This window comes from Taudactylus pleione, unplaced genomic scaffold (assembly GCF_031769625.1).
Source record: "Taudactylus pleione unplaced genomic scaffold, aTauple2 ptg000073l, whole genome shotgun sequence".
In the NCBI taxonomy this organism is placed as follows: Eukaryota; Metazoa; Chordata; class Amphibia; order Anura; family Myobatrachidae; genus Taudactylus; species Taudactylus pleione.
In genome coordinates, this window is record NW_028284475.1 from 8317154 (window position 1) to 8339364 (window position 22211).

Consider the following 22211-nt stretch of genomic DNA (forward strand, 5'->3'; position numbering starts at 1 on the left):
GATATTAGTGATGTAGGTGTCACTAGTGTATAGAGCATGTGTGGAGGAAGGATTAGGTGTAGGACACAGTAATGTATGACAATAGGGAGCCGGCAGTGATATTAGTGATGTAGGTGTCACTAGTGTATAGAGCATGTGTGGAGGAAGGATTAGGTGTAGGACACAGTAATGTATGACAATAGGGAGCTGGGCAGTGATATTAGTGATGTAGGTGTCACTAGTGTATAGAGCATGTGTGGAGGCAGGATTCGGTGTAGGACACAGTAATGTATGACAATAGGGAGCCGGGCAGTGATATTAGTGATGTAGATGTCACTAGTGTATAGAGCATGTGTGGAGGAAGGCTTAGGTGTATGACACAGTAATGTATGACAATAGGGAGCAGAGCAGTGATGATATTAGTGATGTAGCTGTCACTATTGTATAGAGCATGTGAGGAGGAAGGATTAGGTGTAGGACACAGTAATGTATGACAATAGGGAGCCGAGCAGTAATGATATTAGTGATGTAGCTGTCACTAGTGTATAGAGCATGTGTGGAGGAAGGATTAGGTGTAGGACACAGTAATGTATGACAATAGGGAGCAGAGCAGTGATGATATTAGTGATGTAGGGGTCACTAGTGTATAGAGCATGTGTGGAGGAAGGATTAGGTGTATGACACAGTAATGTATGATAATAGGGAGCAGAGCAGTGATGATATTAGTGATGTAGGTGTCACTATACTATAGAGCATGTGAGGAGGAAGGATTAGGTGTATGTAACATTGATGTATGACAACAGGGAGCAGAGCAGTGATGATATTAGTGATGTAGCTGTCACTAGTATATAGAGCATGTGTGGAGGAAGGATTAGGTGTATGACACAGTAATGTATGACAATAGGGAGCAGAGCAGTGATGATATTAGTGATGTAGCTGTCACTAGTGTATAGAGCATGTGTGGAGGAAGGATTAGGTGTAGGACACAGTAATGTATGACAATAGGGAGCAGAGCAGTGATGATATTAGTGATGTAGGTGTCACTAGTGTATAGAGCATGTGTGGAGGAAGGATTAGGTGTATGACACAGTAATGTATGACAATAGGGAATAGAGCAGTGATGATATTAGTGATGTAGATGTCACTAGTGTATAGAGCATGTGTGGAGGAAGGGTTAGGTGTAGGACACAGTAATGTATGACACAAGGGAGCAGAGCAGTGATGATATTAGTGATGTAGGTGTCACTAGTGTATAGAGCATGTGTGGAGGAAGGATTAGGTGTAGGACACAGTAATGTATGACAATAGGGAGCAGAGCAGTGATGATATTAGTGATGTAGGTGTCACTAGTGTATAGAGCATGTGTGGAGGAAGGATTAGGTGTATGACACAGTAATGTATGACAATAGGGAGCAGAGCAGTGATGATATTAGTGATGTAGGTGTCACTAGTGTATAGAGCATATGTGGAGGAAGGATTACGTGTATGACACAGTAATGTATGACAATAGGGAGCCGGGCAGTAATGATATTAGTGATGTAGGTGTCACTAGTGTATAGAGCATGTGTGGAGGAAGGATTAGGTGTATGACACAGTAATGTATGACACAAGGGAGCAGAGCAGTGATGATATTAGTGATGTAGCTGTCACTAGTGTATAGAGCATGTGTGGAGGAAGGATTAGGTGTATGTAACAGTAATGTATGACACAAGGGAGCAGAGCAGTGATGATATTAGTGATGTAGCTGTCACTAGTGTATAGAGCATGTGTGGAGGAAGGATTAGGTGTATGACACAGTAATGTATGACAATAGGGAGCAGAGCAGTGATGATATTAGTGATGTAGCTGTCACTAGTGTATAGAGCATGTGTGGAGGAAGGATTAGGTGTAGGACACAGTAATGTATGACACAAGGGAGCAGAGCAGTGATGATATTAGTGATGTAGCTGTCACTAGTGTATAGAGCATGTGTGATGAGGAAGGATTAGGTGTATGACACAGTAATGTATGACACAAGGGAGCAGAGCAGTGATGATATTAGTGATGTAGCTGTCACTAGTGTATAGAGCATGTGTGGAGGAAGGATTAGGTGTATGTAACAGTAATGTATGACACAAGGGAGCAGAGCAGTGATGATATTAGTGATGTAGCTGTCACTAGTGTATAGAGCATGTGTGGAGGAAGGATTAGGTGTATGTAACATTGATGTATGACAATAGGGAGCTGAGCAGTGATGATATTAGTGATGTAGCTGTCACTAGTGTATAGAGCATGTGTGGAGGAAGGATTAGGTGTAGGACACAGTAATGTATGACAATAGGGAGCAGAGCAGTGATGATATTAGTGATGTAGATGTCACTAGTGTATAGAGCATGTGTGGAGGAAGGATTAGGTGTATGACACAGTAATGTATGACAATAGGGAGCAGAGCAGTGATGAGATTAGTGATGTAGCTGTCACTAGTGTATAGAGCATGTGTGGAGGAAGGATTAGGTGTAGGACACAGTAATGTATGACAATAGGGAGCAGAGCAGTGATATTAGAGATGTAGATGTCACTAGTGTATAGAGCATGTGTGGAGGAAGGATTAGGTGTAGGACACAGTAATGTATGACAATAGGGAGCAGAGCAGTGATATTAGTGATGTAGATGTCACTAGTGTATAGAGCATGTGTGGAGGAAGGATTAGGTGTATGACAAAGTAATGTATGACAATAGGGAGCAGAGCAGTGATGATATTAGTGATGTAGGTGTCACTAGTGTATAGAGCATGTGTAGAGGAAGGATTAGGTGTATGACACAGTAATGTATGACACAAGGGAGCAGAGCAGTGATGATATTAGTGATGTAGATGTCACTAGTGTATAGAGCATGTGTGGAGGAAGATTTAGGTGTAGGACACAGTAATGTATGACACAAGGGAGCAGAGCAGTGATGATATTAGTGATGTAGGTGTCAATAGTGTATAGAGCATGTGTGGAGGAAGGATTAGGTGTATGACACAGTAATGTATGACAATAGGGAGCAGAGCAGTGATGATATTAGTGATGTAGATGTCACTAGTGTATAGAGCATGTGTGGAGGAAGGATTAGGTGTATGACACAGTAATGTATGACAATAGGGAGCAGAGCAGTGATGATATTAGTGATGTAGGTGTCACTAGTGTATAGAGCATGTGTGGAGGAAGGATTTGGTGTATGACACAGTAATGTATGACACAAGGGAGCAGAGCAGTGATGATATTAGTGATGTAGATGTCACTAGTGTATAGAGCATGTGTGGAGGAAGGATTAGGTGTATGACACAGTAATGTATGACAATAGGGAGCCGGGCAGTAATGATATTAGTGATGTAGATGTCACTAGTGTATAGAGCATGTGTGGAGGAAGGATTAGGTGTATGACACAGTAATGTATGACAATAGGGAGCAGAGCAGTGATGATATTAGTGATGTAGGTGTCACTAGTGTATAGAGCATGTGTGGAGGAAGGATTAGGTGTAGGACACAGTAATGTATGACAATAGGGAGCAGAGCAGTGATGATATTAGTGATGTAGGTGTCACTAGTGTATAGAGCATGTGTGGAGGAAGGATTAGGTGAATGACACAGTAATGTATGACAATAGGGAGCCGGGCAGTGATGATATTAGTGATGTAGCTGTCACTAGTGTATAGAGCATGTGTGGAGGAAGGATTAGGTGTATGACACAGTAATGTATGACAATAGGGAGCAGAGCAGTGATGAGATTAGTGATGTAGCTGTCACTAGTGTATAGAGCATGTGTGGAGGAAGGATTAGGTGTATGACACAGTAATGTATGACAATAGGGAGCAGAGCAGTGATGAGATTAGTGATGTAGCTGTCACTAGTGTATAGAGCATGTGTGGAGGAAGGATTAGGTGTATGACAGTAATGTATGACAATAGGGAGCAGAGCAGTGATATTAGTGATGTAGATGTCACTAGTGTATAGAGCATGTGTGGAGGAAGGATTAGGTGTAGGACACAGTAATGTATGACAATAGGGAGCAGAGCAGTGATATTAGTGATGTAGATGTCACTAGTGTATAGAGCATGTGAGGAGGAAGGATTAGGTGTATGTAACATTGATGTATGACAATAGGGAGCTGAGCAGTGATGATATTAGTGATGTAGCTGTCACTAATATATAGAGCATGTGTGGAGGAAGGATTACGTGTATGACACAGTAATGTATGACAATAGGGAGCAGAGCAGTGATGATATTAGTGATGTAGGTGTCACTAGTGTATAGAGCATGTGTGGAGGAAGGATTACGTGTATGACACAGTAATGTATGACAATAGGGAGCCGGGCAGTGATGATATTAGTGATGTAGCTGTCACTAGTGTATAGAGCATGTGTGGAGGAAGGATTAGGTGTAGGACACAGTAATGTATGACAATAGGGAGCAGAGCAGTGATGATATTAGTGATGTAGGTGTCACTAGTATATAGAGCATGTGTGGAGGAAGGATTAGGTGTATGACACAGTAATGTATGACACAAGGGAGCAGAGCAGTGATGATATTAGTGATGTAGCTGTCACTAGTGTATAGAGCATGTGTGGAGGAAGGATTAGGTGTAGGACACAGTAATGTATGACAATAGGGAGCAGAGCAGTGATGATATTAGTGATGTAGCTGTCACTAGTGTATAGAGCATGTGTGGAGGAAGGATTACGTGTATGACACAGTAATGTATGACACAAGGGAGCAGAGCAGTGATATTAGTGATGTAGGTGTCACTAGTGTATAGAGCATGTGTGGAGGAAGGATTAGGTGTAGGACACAGTAATGTATGACAATAGGGAGCCGGGCAGTGATGATATTAGTGATGTAGGTGTCACTAGTGTATAGAGCATGTGTGGAGGAAGGATTAGGTGTAGGACACAGTAATGTATGACAATAGGGAGCAGAGCAGTGATGAGATTAGTGATGTAGCTGTCACTAGTGTATAGAGCATGTGTGGAGGAAGGATTAGGTGTATGTAACAGTAATGTATGACAATAGGGAGCAGAGCAGTGATGATATTAGTGATGTAGATGTCACTAGTGTATAGAGCATGTGTGGAGGAAGGATTAGGTGTATGACACAGTAATGTATGACAATAGGGAGCAGAGCAGTGATGATATTAGTGATGTAGCTGTCACTATTGTATAGAGCATGTGAGGAGGAAGGATTAGGTGTATGTAACATTGATGTATGACAATAGGGAGCTGAGCAGTGATGATATTAGTGATGTAGCTGTCACTAGTATATAGAGCATGTGTGGAGGAAGGATTACGTGTATGACACAGTAATGTATGACAATAGGGAGCCGGGCAGTGATGATATTAGTGATGTAGGTGTCACTAGTGTATAGAGCATGTGTGGAGGAAGGATTAGGTGTATGACACAGTAATGTATGACAATAGGGAGCAGAGCAGTGATGATATTAGTGATGTAGATGTCACTAGTGTATAGAGCATGTGTGGAGGAAGATTTAGGTGTAGGACACAGTAATGTATGACACAAGGGAGCAGAGCAGTGATGATATTAGTGATGTAGGTGTCACTAGTGTATAGAGCATGTGTGGAGGAAGGATTAGGTGTAGGACACAGTAATGTATGACAATAGGGAGCCGGGCAGTGATATTAGTGATGTAGGTGTCACTAGTGTATAGAGCATGTGTGGAGGAAGGATTAGGTGTAGGACACAGTAATGTATGACAATAGGGAGCTGGGCAGTGATATTAGTGATGTAGGTGTCACTAGTGTATAGAGCATGTGTGGAGGCAGGATTCGGTGTAGGACACAGTAATGTATGACAATAGGGAGCCGGGCAGTGATATTAGTGATGTAGATGTCACTAGTGTATAGAGCATGTGTGGAGGAAGGCTTAGGTGTATGACACAGTAATGTATGACAATAGGGAGCAGAGCAGTGATGATATTAGTGATGTAGCTGTCACTATTGTATAGAGCATGTGAGGAGGAAGGATTACGTGTATGACACAGTAATGTATGACAATAGGGAGCAGAACAGTGATGATATTAGTGATGTAGATGTCACTAGTGTATAGAGCATGTGTGGAGGAAGGATTAGGTGTATGACACAGTAATGTATGACAATAGGGAGCCGGGCAGTGATGATATTAGTGATGTAGCTGTCACTAGTGTATAGAGCATGTGTGGAGGAAGGATTAGGTGTAGGACACAGTAATGTATGACAATAGGGAGCAGAGCAGTGATGATATTAGTGATGTAGGTGTCACTAGTGTATAGAGCATGTGTGGAGGAAGGATTACGTGTATGACACAGTAATGTATGACAATAGGGAGCCGGGCAGTGATGATATTAGTGATGTAGCTGTCACTAGTGTATAGAGCATGTGTGGAGGAAGGATTAGGTGTATGTAACATTGATGTATGACAATAGGGAGCTGAGCAGTGATGATATTAGTGATGTAGCTGTCACTAGTGTATAGAGCATGTGTGGAGGAAGGATTAGGTGTAGGACACAGTAATGTATGACAATAGGGAGCAGAGCAGTGATGATATTAGTGATGTAGGTGTCACTAGTGTATAGAGCATGTGTGGAGGAAGGATTAGGTGTATGACACAGTAATGTATGACAATAGGGAGCAGAGCAGTGATGATATTAGTGATGTAGATGTCACTAGTATATAGAGCATGTGTGGAGGAAGGATTAGGTGTATGACACAGTAATGTATGACACAAGGGAGCAGAGCAGTGATGATATTAGTGATGTAGATGTCACTAGTGTATAGAGCATGTGTGGAGGAAGGATTAGGTGTAGGACACAGTAATGTATGACAATAGGGAGCAGAGAAGTGATGATATTAGTGATGTAGCTGTCACTATTGTATAGAGCATGTGTGGAGGAAGGATTAGGTGTATGTAACAGTAATGTATGACAATAGGGAGCCGGGCAGTGATGATATTAGTGATGTAGCTGTCACTATTGTATAGAGCATGTGTGGAGGAAGGATTAGGTGTATGACACAGTAATGTATGACAATAGGGAGCCGGGCAGTAATGATATTAGTGATGTAGATGTCACTAGTGTATAGAGCATGTGTGGAGGAAGGATTAGGTGTATGACACAGTAATGTATGACAATAGGGAGCAGAGCAGTGATGATATTAGTGATGTAGGTGTCACTAGTGTATAGAGCATGTGTGGAGGAAGGATGAGGTGTAGGACACAGTAATGTATGACAATAGGGAGCAGAGCAGTGATGATATTAGTGATGTAGCTGTCACTATTGTATAGAGCATTTGTGGATGAAGGATTAGGTGTATAACACAGTAATGTATGACACAAGGGAGCCGGGCAGTGATGATATTAGTGATGTAGCTGTCACTAGTGTATAGAGTATGTGTGATGAGGAAGGATTAGGTGTATGACACAGTAATGTATGACACAAGGGAGCAGAGCAGTGATGATATTAGTGATGTAGATGTCACTAGTGTATAGAGCATGTGTGGAGGAAGGATTAGGTGTATGTAACAGTAATGTATGACAATAGGGAGCCGGGCAGTGATGATATTAGTGATGTAGCTGTCACTATTGTATAGAGCATGTGTGGAGGAAGGATTAGGTGTATGACAGTAATGTATGACAATAGGGAGCAGAGCAGTGATATTAGTGATGTAGATGTCACTAGTGTATAGAGCATGTGTGGAGGAAGGATTAGGTGTAGGACACAGTAATGTATGACAATAGGGAGCAGAGCAGTGATATTAGTGATGTAGATGTCACTAGTGTATAGAGCATGTGAGGAGGAAGGATTAGGTGTATGTAACATTGATGTATGACAATAGGGAGCTGAGCAGTGATGATATTAGTGATGTAGCTGTCACTAATATATAGAGCATGTGTGGAGGAAGGATTACGTGTATGACACAGTAATGTATGACAATAGGGAGCCGGGCAGTGATGATATTAGTGATGTAGCTGTCACTAGTGTATAGAGCATGTGTGGAGGAAGGATTAGGTGTAGGACACAGTAATGTATGACAATAGGGAGCAGAGCAGTGATGATATTAGTGATGTAGGTGTCACTAGTGTATAGAGCATGTGTGGAGGAAGGATTACGTGTATGACACAGTAATGTATGACAATAGGGAGCCGGGCAGTGATGATATTAGTGATGTAGCTGTCACTAGTGTATAGAGCATGTGTGGAGGAAGGATTACGTGTATGACACAGTAATGTATGACAATAGGGAGCCGGGCAGTGATGATATTAGTGATGTAGGTGTCACTAGTGTATAGAGCATGTGTGGAGGAAGGATTACGTGTAGGACACAGTAATGTATGACAATAGGGAGCCGGGCAGTGATGATATTAGTGATGTAGGTGTCACTAGTGTATAGAGCATGTGTGGAGGAAGGATTAGGTGTAGGACACAGTAATGTATGACAATAGGGAGCAGAGCAGTGATGATATTAGTGATGTAGCTGTCACTATTCTATAGAGCATGTGTGGAGGAAGGATTAGGTGTATGACACAGTAATGTATGACACAAGGGAGCAGAGCAGTGATGATATTAGTGATGTAGCTGTCACTAGTGTATAGAGCATGTGTGGAGGAAGGATTAGGTGTAGGACACAGTAATGTATGACAATAGGGAGCAGAGCAGTGATGATATTAGTGATGTAGCTGTCACTAGTGTATAGAGCATGTGTGGAGGAAGGATTACGTGTATGACACAGTAATGTATGACACAAGGGAGCAGAGCAGTGATATTAGTGATGTAGCTGTCACTAGTGTATAGAGCATGTGTGGAGGAAGGATTAGGTGTAGGACACAGTAATGTATGACAATAGGGAGCCGGGCAGTGATGATATTAGTGATGTAGGTGTCACTAGTGTATAGAGCATGTGTGGAGGAAGGATTAGGTGTAGGACACAGTAATGTATGACAATAGGGAGCAGAGCAGTGATGATATTAGTGATGTAGATGTCACTAGTGTATAGAGCATGTGTGGAGGAAGGATTAGGTGTAGGACACAGTAATGTATGACAATAGGGAGCAGAGCAGTGATGATATTAGTGATGTAGCTGGCACTAGTGTATAGAGCATGTGTGGAGGAAGGATTAGGTGTATGACACAGTAATGTATGACACAAGGGAGCAGAGCAGTGATGATATTAGTGATGTAGCTGTCACTAGTGTATAGAGCATGTGTGGAGGAAGGATTAGGTGTATGACACAGTAATGCATGACACAAGGGAGCAGAGCAGTGATGATATTAGTGATGTAGGTGTCACTAGTGTATAGAGCATGTGTGGAGGAAGGATTAGGTGTATGACACAGTAATGTATGACAATAGGGAGCAGAGCAGTGATGATATTAGTGATGTAGCTGTCACTAGTGTATAGAGCATGTGTGGAGGAAGGATTAGGTGTAGGACACAGTAATGTATGACAATAGGGAGCAGAGCAGTGATGAGATTAGTGATGTAGCTGTCACTAGTGTATAGAGCATGTGTGGAGGAAGGATTAGGTGTATGACACAGTAATGTATGACACAAGAGAGCCGGGCAGTAATGATATTAGTGATGTAGATGTCACTATTGTATAGAGCATGTGTGGAGGAAGGATTAGGTGTATGACACAGTAATGTATGACAATAGGGAGCCGGGCAGTAATGATATTAGTGATGTAGATGTCACTATTGTATAGAGCATGTGTGGAGGAAGGATTAGGTGTATGACACAGTAATGTATGACAGAAGGGAGCAGAGCAGTGATGATATTAGTGATGTAGATGTCACTAGTCTATAGAGCATGTGTGGAGGAAGGATTAGGTGTATGACACAGTAATGTATGACACAAGGGAGCAGAGCAGTGATGATATTAGTGATGTAGCTGTCACTATTGTATAGAGCATGTGTGGAGGAAGGATTAGGTGTATGTAACAGTAATGTATGACAATAGGGAGCAGAGCAGTGATGATATTAGTGATGTAGATGTCACTAGTGTATAGAGCATGTGTGGAGGAAGGATTAGGTGTATGACAGTAATGTAGGACACAAGGGAGCAGAGCAGTGATGATATCAGTGATGTAGCTGTCACTATTGTATAGAGCATGTGTGGAGGAAGGATTAGGTGTATGTAACAGTAATGTATGACAATAGGGAGCAGAGCAGTGATGATATTAGTGATGTAGATGTCACTAGTGTATAGAGCATGTGTGGAGGAAGGATTAGGTGTATGACACAGTAATGTATGGCACAAGGGAGCAGAGCAGTGATGATATCAGTGATGTAGCTGTCACTAGTGTATAGAGCATGTGTGGAGGAAGGATTAGGTGTAGGACACCGTAATGTATGACAATAGGGAGCAGAGCAGTGATGGTATTAGTGATGTAGCTGTCACTAGTGTATAGAGCATGTGTGGAGGAAGGATTAGGTGTATGTAACATTGATGTATGACAATAGGGAGCAGAGCAGTGATGATATTAGTGATGTAGCTGTCACTAGTGTATAGAGCATGTGTGGAGGAAGGATTAGGTGTATGACACAGTAATGTATGACAATAGGGAGCCGGGCAGTGATGATATTAGTGATGTAGCTGTCACTAGTGTATAGAGCATGTGTGGAGGAAGGATTAGGTGTATGACACAGTAATGTATGACAATAGGGAGCCGGGCAGTGATGATATTAGTGATGTAGCTGTCACTAGTGTATAGAGCATGTGTGGAGGAAGGATTAGGTGTATGACACAGTAATGTATGACACAAGGGAGCAGAGCAGTGATGATATTAGTGATGTAGGTGTCACTAGTGTATAGAGCATGTGTGGAGGAAGGATTAGGTGTATGACACAGTAATGTATGACACAAGGGAGCAGAGCAGTGATGATATTAGTGATGTAGATGTCACTAGTGTATAGAGCATGTGTGGGGGAAGGATTAGGTGTATGTAACATTGATGTATGACAATAGGGAGCAGAGCAGTGATGATATTAGTGATGTAGCTGTCACTAGTGTATAGAGCATGTGTGGAGGAAGGATTAGGTGTGTGACACAGTAATGTATGATAATAGGGAGCCGGGCAGTGATGATATTAGTGATGTAGGTGTCACTAGTGTATAGAGCATGTGTGGAGGAAGGATTAGGTGTATGACACAGTAATGTATGACAATAGGGAGCAGAGCAGTGATGATATTAGTGATGTAGCTGTCACTAGTGTATAGAGCATGTGTGGAGGAAGGATTAGGTGTAGGACACAGTAATGTATGACACAAGGGAGCCGGGCAGTGATGATATTAGTGATGTAGCTGTCACTATTGTATAGAGCATGTGTGGAGGAAGGATTAGGTGTAGGACACAGTAATGTATGACACAAGGGAGCCGGGCAGTGATGATATTAGTGATGTAGCTGTCACTATTGTATAGAGCATGTGTGGAGGAAGGATTAGGTGTAGGACACAGTAATGTATGACACAAGGGAGCAGAGCAGTGATGATATCAGTGATGTAGCTGTCACTAGTGTATAGAGCATGTGTGGAAGGATTAGGTGTATGACACAGTAATGTATGACACAAGGGAGCAGAGCAGTGATGATATCAGTGATGTAGCTGTCACTAGTGTATAGAGCATGTGTGGAGGAAGGATTAGGTGTATGACACAGTAATGTATGACACAAGGGAGCAGAGCAGTGATGATATTAGTGATGTAGGTGTCACTAGTGTATAGAGCATGTGTGGAGGAAGGATTAGGTGTATGACACAGTAATGTATGACAATAGGGAGCAGAGCAGTGATGATATTAGTGATGTAGCTGTCACTAGTGTATAGAGCATGTGTGGAGGAAGGATTAGGTGTGTGACACAGTAATGTATGATAATAGGGAGCCGGGCAGTGATGATATTAGTGATGTAGGTGTCACTAGTATATAGAGCATGTGTGGAGGAAGGATTAGGTGTAGGACACAGTAATGTATGATAATAGGGAGCCGGGCAGTGATGATATTAGTGATGTAGCTGTCACTATTGTATAGAGCATGTGTGGAGGAAGGATTAGGTGTAGGACACAGTAATGTATGACACAAGGGAGCAGAGCAGTGATGATATTAGTGCTGTAGATGTCACTAGTGTATAGAGCATGTGTGGGGGAAGGATTAGGTGTATGACACAGTAATGTATGACAATAGGGAGCCGGGCAGTGATGATATTAGTGATGTAGATGTCACTAGTGTATAGAGCATGTGTGGAGGAAGGATTAGGTGTATGACACAGTAATGTATGACACAAGGGAGCAGAGCAGTGATGATATTAGTGATGTAGCTGTCACTAGTGTATAGAGCATGTGTGGAGGAAGGATTAGGTGTATGACACAGTAATGTATGACAATAGGGAGCAGAGCAGTGATGATATTAGTGATGTAGCTGTCACTAGTGTATAGAGCATGTGTGGAGGAAGGATTAGGTGTAGGACACAGTAATGTATGACACAAGGGAGCCGGGCAGTGATGATATTAGTGATGTAGCTGTCACTAGTGTATAGAGCATGTGTGGAGGAAGGATTAGGTGTATGACACAGTAATGTATGACAATAGGGAGCAGAGCAGTGATGATATTAGTGATGTAGATGTCACTAGTGTATAGAGCATGTGTGGAGGAAGGATTAGGTGTAGGACACAGTAATGTATGACACAAGGGAGCCGGGCAGTGATGATATTAGTGATGTAGCTGTCACTAGTGTATAGAGCATGTGTGGAGGAAGGATTAGGTGTATGACACAGTAATGTATGACAATAGGGAGCAGAGCAGTGATGATATTAGTGATGTAGCTGTCACTAGTGTATAGAGCATGTGTGGAGGAAGGATTAGGTGTAGGACACAGTAATGTATGACAATAGGGAGCAGAGCAGTGATGATATTAGTGATGTAGCTGTCACTAGTGTATAGAGCATGTGTGGAGGAAGGATTAGGTGTAGGACACAGTAATGTATGACAATAGGGAGCAGAGCAGTGATGATATTAGTGATGTAGGTGTCACTAGTGTATAGAGCATGTGTGGAGGAAGGATTAGGTGTAGGACACAGTAATGTATGACACAAGGGAGCAGAGCAGTGATGATATTAGTAAAACAAGTCAATGGAAAAACGGACGTCTGAGCACTTTCTTGGCTGACTCTGCCTAAACCGTTACATAAATATCACAACGATGGCCTTTATATTATACCATGTAGAGACTGATACGTATTATCCGCTTTCTCCACAAAAATTGATGTAAGCCGTTTACTGATACACAATTTCAAGATTTTCCAATTTATTACCGTTTCTATTTCATTTATGTGAAAAACGATTAATTTCAGACCAGTCCAATTCCCAGTAAGACCCTGCAGTGGTATGACAATAACTACAGCACTGGGACAGACACGTAACGTGGCTGGAGTTAGCCTGAAGTGGAGACTGTTTTTCTCAAGGACAACTTTATGTGTCACGTCAAAATTAAATATTTCAGGAAAAAAAGCAACTAATGCCGTCTACCAGGCAAGATGATTAAAAAAAACCAAAAAACGACTATGGCCATAAGTTAAAAATTGCTCCCGGGGCAGGTCTCTGGTACTTTATAAGGGCGCTGCATTTTAGCTGGGTAGAGATGTGTACATGGAGAAGTGTCTCTCATTCTGTAAGGCTCAATGCCGCCTGTGTTGGGCACATATTAGGAGCGGCTGTCTGGTTCCACGGAATGCTCCATGGGTGGGTAAACACTTCCAGAGAGAATGGCGTACACAAGCCTTAGCAGGCATGACACCCAATTAAGTAAGAAACTAATGTCCAGAACCCAGTTAAAAAAAAAAATAGATAAAAAATGATAATACACAAATCCCACAAGCTGCAGGACAAGTAGTGCAGCTGTCACCGACAAACACAACAGGGCTCATTGTAGATATGAATATACATTTCAGTGAAGAAGGATACTTACAGACAGAACTACACACAGGCTCTACAGCTTACAGCCTCTAATCCGGGAACAGGCGAGACCCCTAAGAGCAATCCCGATGATCTCTAGATTAGCCGGTAGCATTACAGGGGCTCAGTGTGTCAATAAACCTCCCAGTGTACATGTTTGGTTTTGGATGTAGGGTGGCTAATTCCACTTAGGTCACGCATGACATGACGCGCTTTGTCTCATGGCCAGAAGATAGGACAAGCAAACGGCATCATGGTGCACATTGGTAAGAGCACTTATCCTGAAAGTAACATGATTTTCAGTACAACGGGGACGGGTGCTTTGTGCCCGCGGTCACATGAATAGGATAGGCTACATAGCAGTCTGTGCACAGGGCACACAGTGACATTGGTGTGAGTGGTGGGTGAATAGGAGAGGTTACATAGCAGTCTGTGCACAGGGCACACAGTGACATAGGTGTGAGTGGTGGGTGAATAGGAGAGGTTACATAGCAGTCTGTGCACAGGGCACACAGTGACATAGGTGTGAGTGGTGGGTGAATAGGAGAGGTTACATAGCAGTCTGTGCACAGGGCACACAGTGACATTGGTGTGAGTGGTGGGTGAATAGGAGAGGTTACATAGCAGTCTGTGCACAGGGCACACAGTGACATAGGTGTGAGTGGTGGGTGAATAGGATAGGTTACATATCAGTGTGTGCACAGGGCACACAGTGACATTGGTGTGAGTGGTGGGTGAATAGGAGAGGTTACATAGCAGTCTGTGCACAGGGCACACAGTGACATAGGTGTGAGTGGTGGGTGAATAGGATGGGTTACATAGCAGTCTGTGCACAGGGCACACAGTGACATTGGTGTGAGTGGTGGGTGAATAGGAGAGGTTACATAGCAGTCTGTGCACAGGGCACACAGTGACATTGGTGTGAGTGGTGGGTGAATAGGAGAGGTTACATAGCAGTCTGTGCACAGGGCACACAGTGACATAGGTGTGAGAGGTGGGTGAATAGGAGAGGTTACATAGCAGTCTGTGCACAGGGCACACAGTGACATAGGTGTGAGTGGTGGGTGAATAGGAGAGGTTACATAGCAGTCTGTGCACAGGGCACACAGTGACATAGGTATGAGTGGTGAGTGAAGGTGGTGCTGCCACCAGTCTGTATAGCGCAGCTGGTCACATGGGCCACTCCTGTGACAGGGCCCCTATGCAAAGCAGTACAACTAGCGCAGCTAATAAAATGTTGGCAAAATCGATGTCATCATGGGCGAAGCCGCGGGCAACAGCTAGTTGATAATAAAAATGTTTTTATTTGTAATTCGACTTTTATTTGGGTGATCGACCATTAATATTTGAGGCCAACACTTGTTGTTTGTAGTTATATTTTTGCATAATTCCTTAAAATAGTTTTCCTAACAAAAGTGCTGAAATAATGACATCACAACTCACCTGTGACATCAGAACTCACTGCTAGTTTTATTGTTACAGAACTGTACATATGATCATCACTCTTGTATTATCATTTTTTTTCCCAATTCAGAACAGCAGTCACTATGGCAGCTCCAGAGACACATCTGTAGAGAAATGAGACTCTCCCGGCATCATACTCTCATCCATAGACTTTCCTTAACACGTACAGAAAGCACGGAAAATAAACATAACTATGATAGAATTTGTATGTTATTATAACACACCATGACTGTGTGATTGGCGTAAGAACATTAGGGAACTGGCATTGGGTGCTGTGAATGGGTAGAGCTAGCAAGTGTAATATGGCGAGGCACCAGGTAACCTCAGTAATATTGCACCAGTAGCACCGGTACAGCACAAAGCTTTGCTGTTGGTACATACAGTTCCCGTACACGAGTGTTTCCACTTGATGTTACGATTGGACTGGTGGTAAATTTGCCATTTAACCCTTCTCAGTCACTCAAAGCGACATGTGACCTAGGAATATCAGAAGACCTCCTCCGCGTTCCCGACACGTGCGTCCCGCAGCCCAGCCAGCCTCGCGATCAGCTCCGATAGGCTGCGCTCTCCGTGCTGCCTGCGGTCTCTGGTCCGTATGTTGACGGTGTTGTTCTGCTTTTCCTTTTCCCCAACCACTACGGTGCAAGAGAGGAGAGTAGTGGGGTATCAGGCAACACATAAGGCTGTAATACTGTGATATGGTAAAGCGTACTCCTCCACCAACACAGGACGTAACTGGAACCTACCTACTGCCTCCAGCTAACAGTCAGCAATTCATACTATCCACACCCGTCCCATAAAAAGTACTTACTGTAGCTGCGAGGGATCCCGCTTGCATTTTCATAGGTTAGCATACATAGCGGCATACGTACATTTTATAATGGCTTCCAAACCGGTGTTCATGTGCGATTACGCTTGGAGGTCAGCGCAGTACTATAAGGTCTATTTTGCCTCATGGAACTTTATGCTTCGATTACCTAAACCAGTGATTCCCAACCACGGTCCTCAAGGCACACCAACAGTCCTGGTTTTAGTGATATCCAGGCTTAAGCACGGATGGTTAAACCAAAATAACTGAGGTACTAATTAAGTCACCTGTGCTCAAGTTTGGTTATCCTTAAAACATGGACTGTTAGTGTGCCTTGAGGACCGTGGTTGGGAACCCCTGACCTAAACTCTACCTCATTTAGGACCTCATTCAGAGTCGGTCGAAGCGGCCGCATGGTCGTACGCCACCGATGTTCGCTGAACTGCGCATTGCGTAAAGTTCGCAATGCGCGTGCGCAAACTAGCTGCTACGATCAGAAATTTCTCTCTCCTTGTACACATCCAGGTCGTTAGTTTGAGTGACAGGATGAGGCGTTTGTGGGTGGTAACAGGGGAAGGTGCTTGAAAACGGGGGAGTGGAGATCCGAACGCAGGCGTGCCTAATTATGCGAACGGCGTTTTATGGGAATGCATAATTAACAAAGTAGCGTCATGGCACATGTGACATGGGAGGTTTTTACACTGACATGATCGTAGAGCTTAAGAGAGGGTATGGTCAACCTTCAGCTCTACGACCAGTTCCAATGGTTCCCGATGGTCTCGATTAATCCTTATATGCCCGGAGATGACGTGTAATGCGTACGAGAAGGGGGCGTATTTTTTGTCTTCCGGCCGCTTCCTCCCTTTGGTCGGCCAGCTGCCGATCCGATCTTAGGGACGCAACATGCGAGTGCATCATTTGCATATCCGGCCCCTTTTTCCGTACAACCGTGCGGCCGCTTCGACCGACTCTGAATGAGGTCCTTAGTACCACTCATTTCTATGGCGTAAGGGAGCGCAAACGCCGGCTGTGACAGGTCCCGAATACGGTTGCGACACGCCTGTGTTTTCTTTACTGCCATTCCAGTTACCTTCTCCAAACCCTCACTAACTGTCTATCACACTGCAAGTAAAACATTTATGTTTGAGACTACAGTAATGTACTTTAGCGCATGCGCAATTGACCAATAATCGCTCTATTAAGTAAATATCGGCATTGCGTAAGGACCTGTGTGTGAACCTTACTGATTTCATTGATCGGAGCGCGCCAAAAAAGGAGATTCTCTGCGCAATAGCATCAAGACGGAAAATGGGTTTCATTGAAACTACAGGACAGACCTGATGACCTCTAAGCTCTGACCTGTGGCTGTGGGACCCCTCTGCAAAGCAAGGAGTGATCCTACGGAAGGTGCGCCTTCCACCTCTTTCTTTAAATAATTTTACTCCACAAAATTAAATTTGAGTTCTGAAAAATTGGGAAAAACTCTCCATACTTAGCTTTGATCGCCTTTAGCCCACCCACCTCTCCCCTTCTGCGCCACAAATCCATGAGCCTTGGTGGAAAAGCAAGACATGCATCGTACACAAGGGTGAACCCTTTGACACGAGATGTGATTTAACGAGGACGACCTAATGATTAGAAAGGTCAAATTACCGAGAATGAAGTTGTACTGTGCCAGCTGAGCCTTGCGGATTTTTTTGTTGAAGGTGGTTCCTTGGTCTGTATCAACATCCACCATGAAGCCGTTGTCATGAATGATTCTATGTACCTGCCAGACAGATAAAGCCGTAACACAGAATAAACTCTAGTTACTGTACTAGAGCACCAGTCACTATGTGACTCCAGGTACCATGTCACAAAAGCTCAACAATATTTTTTTGTTAAACAAACAGGTACTTCAGCGAATGCCATTTATTAAAAAAAAATTAGTCATTCAGTTTGTCAACAGGTTGCAATATAGATCACTTTAAGAGCACTATAAGTGTTTAATGTGTCCTCCATTGTGGTCAACAACAGTTTCCATTCCGAGAACAGCATTCTCTAGAGCAGAGTGTAGCATGTCAGGTGGAATAGCTAGCATATGATGGATAATGCAATCTTTCAGATCTGACAGGGTACTGTATGACATCTTTCCCTACACACCTGACTCAAAGAAAAAAAAAACACCCCTCACACAAAAATTTGCATGGGATGAAGACCGGTGATCGGGGTGGACACGTCTGAAAGTAGCGGCTGATGACCCATTCTCCAGTCTAAATATATTCAAGTTACTTGTATAGCCACCCAGTGACAACGATTGTAACTAATAAGATATTTTCAAAAAATGCCTGGCGAATCCTCTAAAGTACCTGATCTCCAAACTTCTCTTTAATATGAGCATCAGAAATTGCTCTGGAGGATACTTTAATTATAACAGCCATGGTAAGGGAAAGTTAAAAACAATTACTGATCATGTGCGTTTTTACAGAAGATAAAGGACTATTTTTTTGCTCGTTGTACTAAAAAGACCACTCCGCCTGGGGTGACTCCATTCTTCAATGAAAGTGAACCAGTTAAAAGCCAAAACATATCTTTGTGAGATAATTGCATCATTTAACAGTTGATCAATAAGAAACCAGGTCCTCCCGTTGTTGGGAGAATCCATGGAAGGGACAACATTGCGCCTCTTACCTCATGGGCATAATCCTCAGTACTGGTTCCAGTAGGGACCACCATGACCTGGAATGGTGAAAGCCAGAATGGCCTGGAGAAGACACAATGCGTAAGTGTAAGATGGGAGTGAGGCACTGGAGAAGGGAACCAGCTGTTTCTTACAATTCCTTCCATCTACATTCATTATATTTTTGGATTTCTTTTTTCTTTTCTGCTAAACCTTTTGCTCTCAGTATACAGTTTGTTACTTCCATGAATACAAAAAATGTATAAAACAAAATTTATAACGTAAAAGCAGAATGTATTTTCTCCTATACTTTCCAGCACACGACACCAGTAAAGAACAGTTTGTGGTCAGTGTCCCTTTAAAGACCTAGGTGGGCAACCACAGCGGGAGAGTATCATCCTGCTGCCGGCAGACACTTCCACGAGCTGTTCACCGTCGGATAAAGCCAAGACAGGACACATCCATTAGCTGACGGACAGACACTTACCACTTCCCAGCATAGTTCTCAGCCAGGATAGCCAACATTCTCTCCACAGAGCCCAGCACAGCGCGATGGATCATCACCGGCCTCTCTACTGTGCCGTCCACTTTACTGCCACGGGAAACAGAAGGGGGCATTGGTTAGTATTTCACAGCAACTGCCATAAGTGATAAAACGCCTTTACATGATTGGTTATATCTCCTTTGTGTTTCATTTATCCTGCCCAGGTAAACACTGCTCATTAGAGTCATTCCCGTTTCTCATGGCAGCACAGACTGTAACAATTAGCCTCACAGCACTGAGGTCGTGGGTTCGAGTCCCACCATATCCCAACCTGTGTGGAGTTTGTATATTCTCCCTGTGCTTGCGTGGGTCTCCTCCAGGTGCTCTGGTTTCCCCCCACACTCCAAAAATGTACTGGTAGGCTAATTGGCTCCCCCCACAAAAAATAACCCGTGTGTGTGTGTGTGCACGTGTACGTGTGATAAGGAACATAGATTGTAAGCTCCACTGGTGCAGGTACTGATGTGAATGGCAAAATATTCTTTGTAAAGCGCTGCGCAATATGTGTGGGCTATATAAATAACTGGTAATAAATAACCATGGTTATTACAGTACATTCATCATGAGTCCCTCCAGCTGCAATGAATGGAACTACATTTCCCAGCATGCCTTTATGGCAAAATGGTGCCAAGGCATGATCAGATGTGTAGTCTAGAGCAGCTGGGAGTTGCCGCATGTTGAATACCCCTGACGTAAAGTTTTGTCCTGTGTCAGAAAATGATTAAACAGATTTTATTTACAATATATATATATATATATATATATATATATATTCAATATTAATATTCCTCCATAACCTAAGTGAAATAAAACAGCATAGGAGCAGCCGGGGTCCGCCATGTTTCGAGTTGAAAGATGGACTGTCGACCAATGGGCCCCCATCAATCCTTGGTCATGAATAACCACAAATTGTATAAGGTTACGCATCAGGTTTAACTTTTTTTTTTTCTTTCTTGTACTCAAGTGCCAGTTTTATTCCTTTTTTTTGTGACAGAGCTTTTTTTTTTTACTTTGCCAATTAAAATAAATAGCAGATTAATGTAAAATGTGACACACAGGTTATATACTCAGTGTCCACTTTAATAGTTAAAGCTGTAAAGCTGCTCAATAAAGCAAGGCCATATCTAATTAGCCAGTCAGACGACAGCGACTCAACAGCAAGCAGACATGGTCAAGTGGTTCAGTTGTTGTCTAGACCAAAGAAATGTAATCTAAAGCAACTTTGACCATGGAAAGACTGTTGGTGCCGGATGGGGTGGATTGAGTAGAAACGGCTGATGTCAGAGAATGTAGCAAAATAAAAAACTGCAAGAGGCAGTTCTGTGGGACAAAAATGCCTTGTTAAAGTGAAAATGAAATGACCACGTGTTACAGCTGTGGTCAGCAGAGGACCATCACTGATCAGAAGCAGATGGGCTACAGCAGCACAAGACTACAGAGGGTTCCACTCCCGCCAGCTAAGCCCAGGAAATTGGGGCTACAGAGTTCTTGGTTGCGGTGATGCTATGGTGTGGGGAATGTTTCCTTGGCACACATTAATACCACCGGAGTGTTATTGCCGAGCATGTACATCCATTTAAGGTCATAGTCTACCCACCTTCTACTAGACTAATGTGTTACAAAGCAATCGTCACCTCATGCTGGTTCCACGAGCAGGACAATGAGTTCTGTGTACCCAAATGGCCTATGGGATGTGGAGGAATGGGAGAGTCGCAGCATGTGTGGTAAGTGGATGACGTGACCATGTACAATCCCCCCTATGACCAAGGCTGTTCTGGGAACTAAGGGGGAGGCGTCCTAACCAGCGCTAATGAAATGGCCGCTGAGTGTACACAATCAGGGCCGGCCCTCTTACTTTTTGGAGCGGCCTCCTGGCCGCTCACATAGTTGTGGGTGACAAAGTCGAGCGGCCAAAATGATGGTCGCGATGGTCAAGACCATCGGGCTTGCGACGAGACCCTTGTGGTAGGGTCTCATCTGCTGCAAGCCCTGGAGTGCTTTCAGCTCTATCATTGCCAAGAGCACTCCCACTGACATCACTTGTGATGGGAACGCCTCCGTCTGGGCAGCCACGCCCATCAAAGGGGGTGTGCTGTCAATCACCATCGACAACACGCCCCCTTTGGTGCGAGACCCATAACGATGGCTTGGCCGTCGTTAATCATGTCTCGCGCATGCGCACGACGGAGCCGCCTCCGTCGTGCGCATGCGCACTTGGGCAACATCGACCAGCTTGCGAGCGCTCATCGCTCGCGAGCGTGTCTGAATCAGGCCCTCAGGCACTTACACAGAGCTCTCATGCACTTTAAAAGCAGCAAAAATATCTAATGTTCCTGTTTAAATCTTTACAAGTCTTTAACCACAGCAGACACGAGAAGCCGCCTTGGGCACTTGGCATCAGCCCCTACAAGGAGATGCCAGGTACAGCTCATTTTCTCACGCCAACCAAACCTGTCCCCTCCTGTTAACGTTGCAAAAGTCATTCCACAATCTGACGAGGATGGGCACCTACCCCACGTAGCTGAGGTTGAAGCGGATTGGTAGCTGGAAGTCCAGCTGGATGGTGGCACATTGGTGGTAGCGGCCCATGGCATCTTCAATCTGGATGTCAATCTGGAGCGAAGAACAACATACAGTTACATCCTCAGCATGGCGAGGTTCTGGGGCTCTGATCACCCCTCAAATGAACGTATCGCCAGTACAACCTCGTAATGGTGAAGCTTTTTTTTTTTTCCCCAGCCCCAGTATAAAATGGAAACATGTATATTAGAAACGGGAAAAGGAATACAAAGCAATGAGTTTAGCCGGAGGAA

At 43.6% G+C, this 22211-nt stretch overlaps 1 protein-coding gene and 1 long non-coding RNA gene across 2 annotated transcripts in view; one reads left to right on the forward strand and one right to left on the reverse strand.

Moving 5' to 3' along the window:
* Positions 1-15769, forward strand: part of LOC148532615 (uncharacterized) — a 45996-nt gene extending 30227 nt beyond the window's left edge. Inside the window, exon 3 of the long non-coding RNA XR_015877711.1 lies at positions 15458-15769. This is a non-coding gene — a long non-coding RNA (uncharacterized LOC148532615). The remainder of the gene's footprint in view (positions 1-15457) is intronic.
* TARS2 (threonyl-tRNA synthetase 2, mitochondrial) overlaps positions 15306-22211 on the reverse strand; it is a 30011-nt gene continuing 23105 nt past the window's right edge. The window contains exons 15-19 of the mRNA XM_088467665.1: positions 21911-22011; positions 19342-19446; positions 18866-18938; positions 17849-17963; positions 15306-16022 (exon numbers count right to left, since the gene is read on the reverse strand). Coding sequence (XP_088323791.1) covers positions 15874-16022; positions 17849-17963; positions 18866-18938; positions 19342-19446; positions 21911-22011 — 543 coding nt within the window. The 3' untranslated portion in view covers positions 15306-15873. The remainder of the gene's footprint in view (positions 16023-17848; positions 17964-18865; positions 18939-19341; positions 19447-21910; positions 22012-22211) is intronic.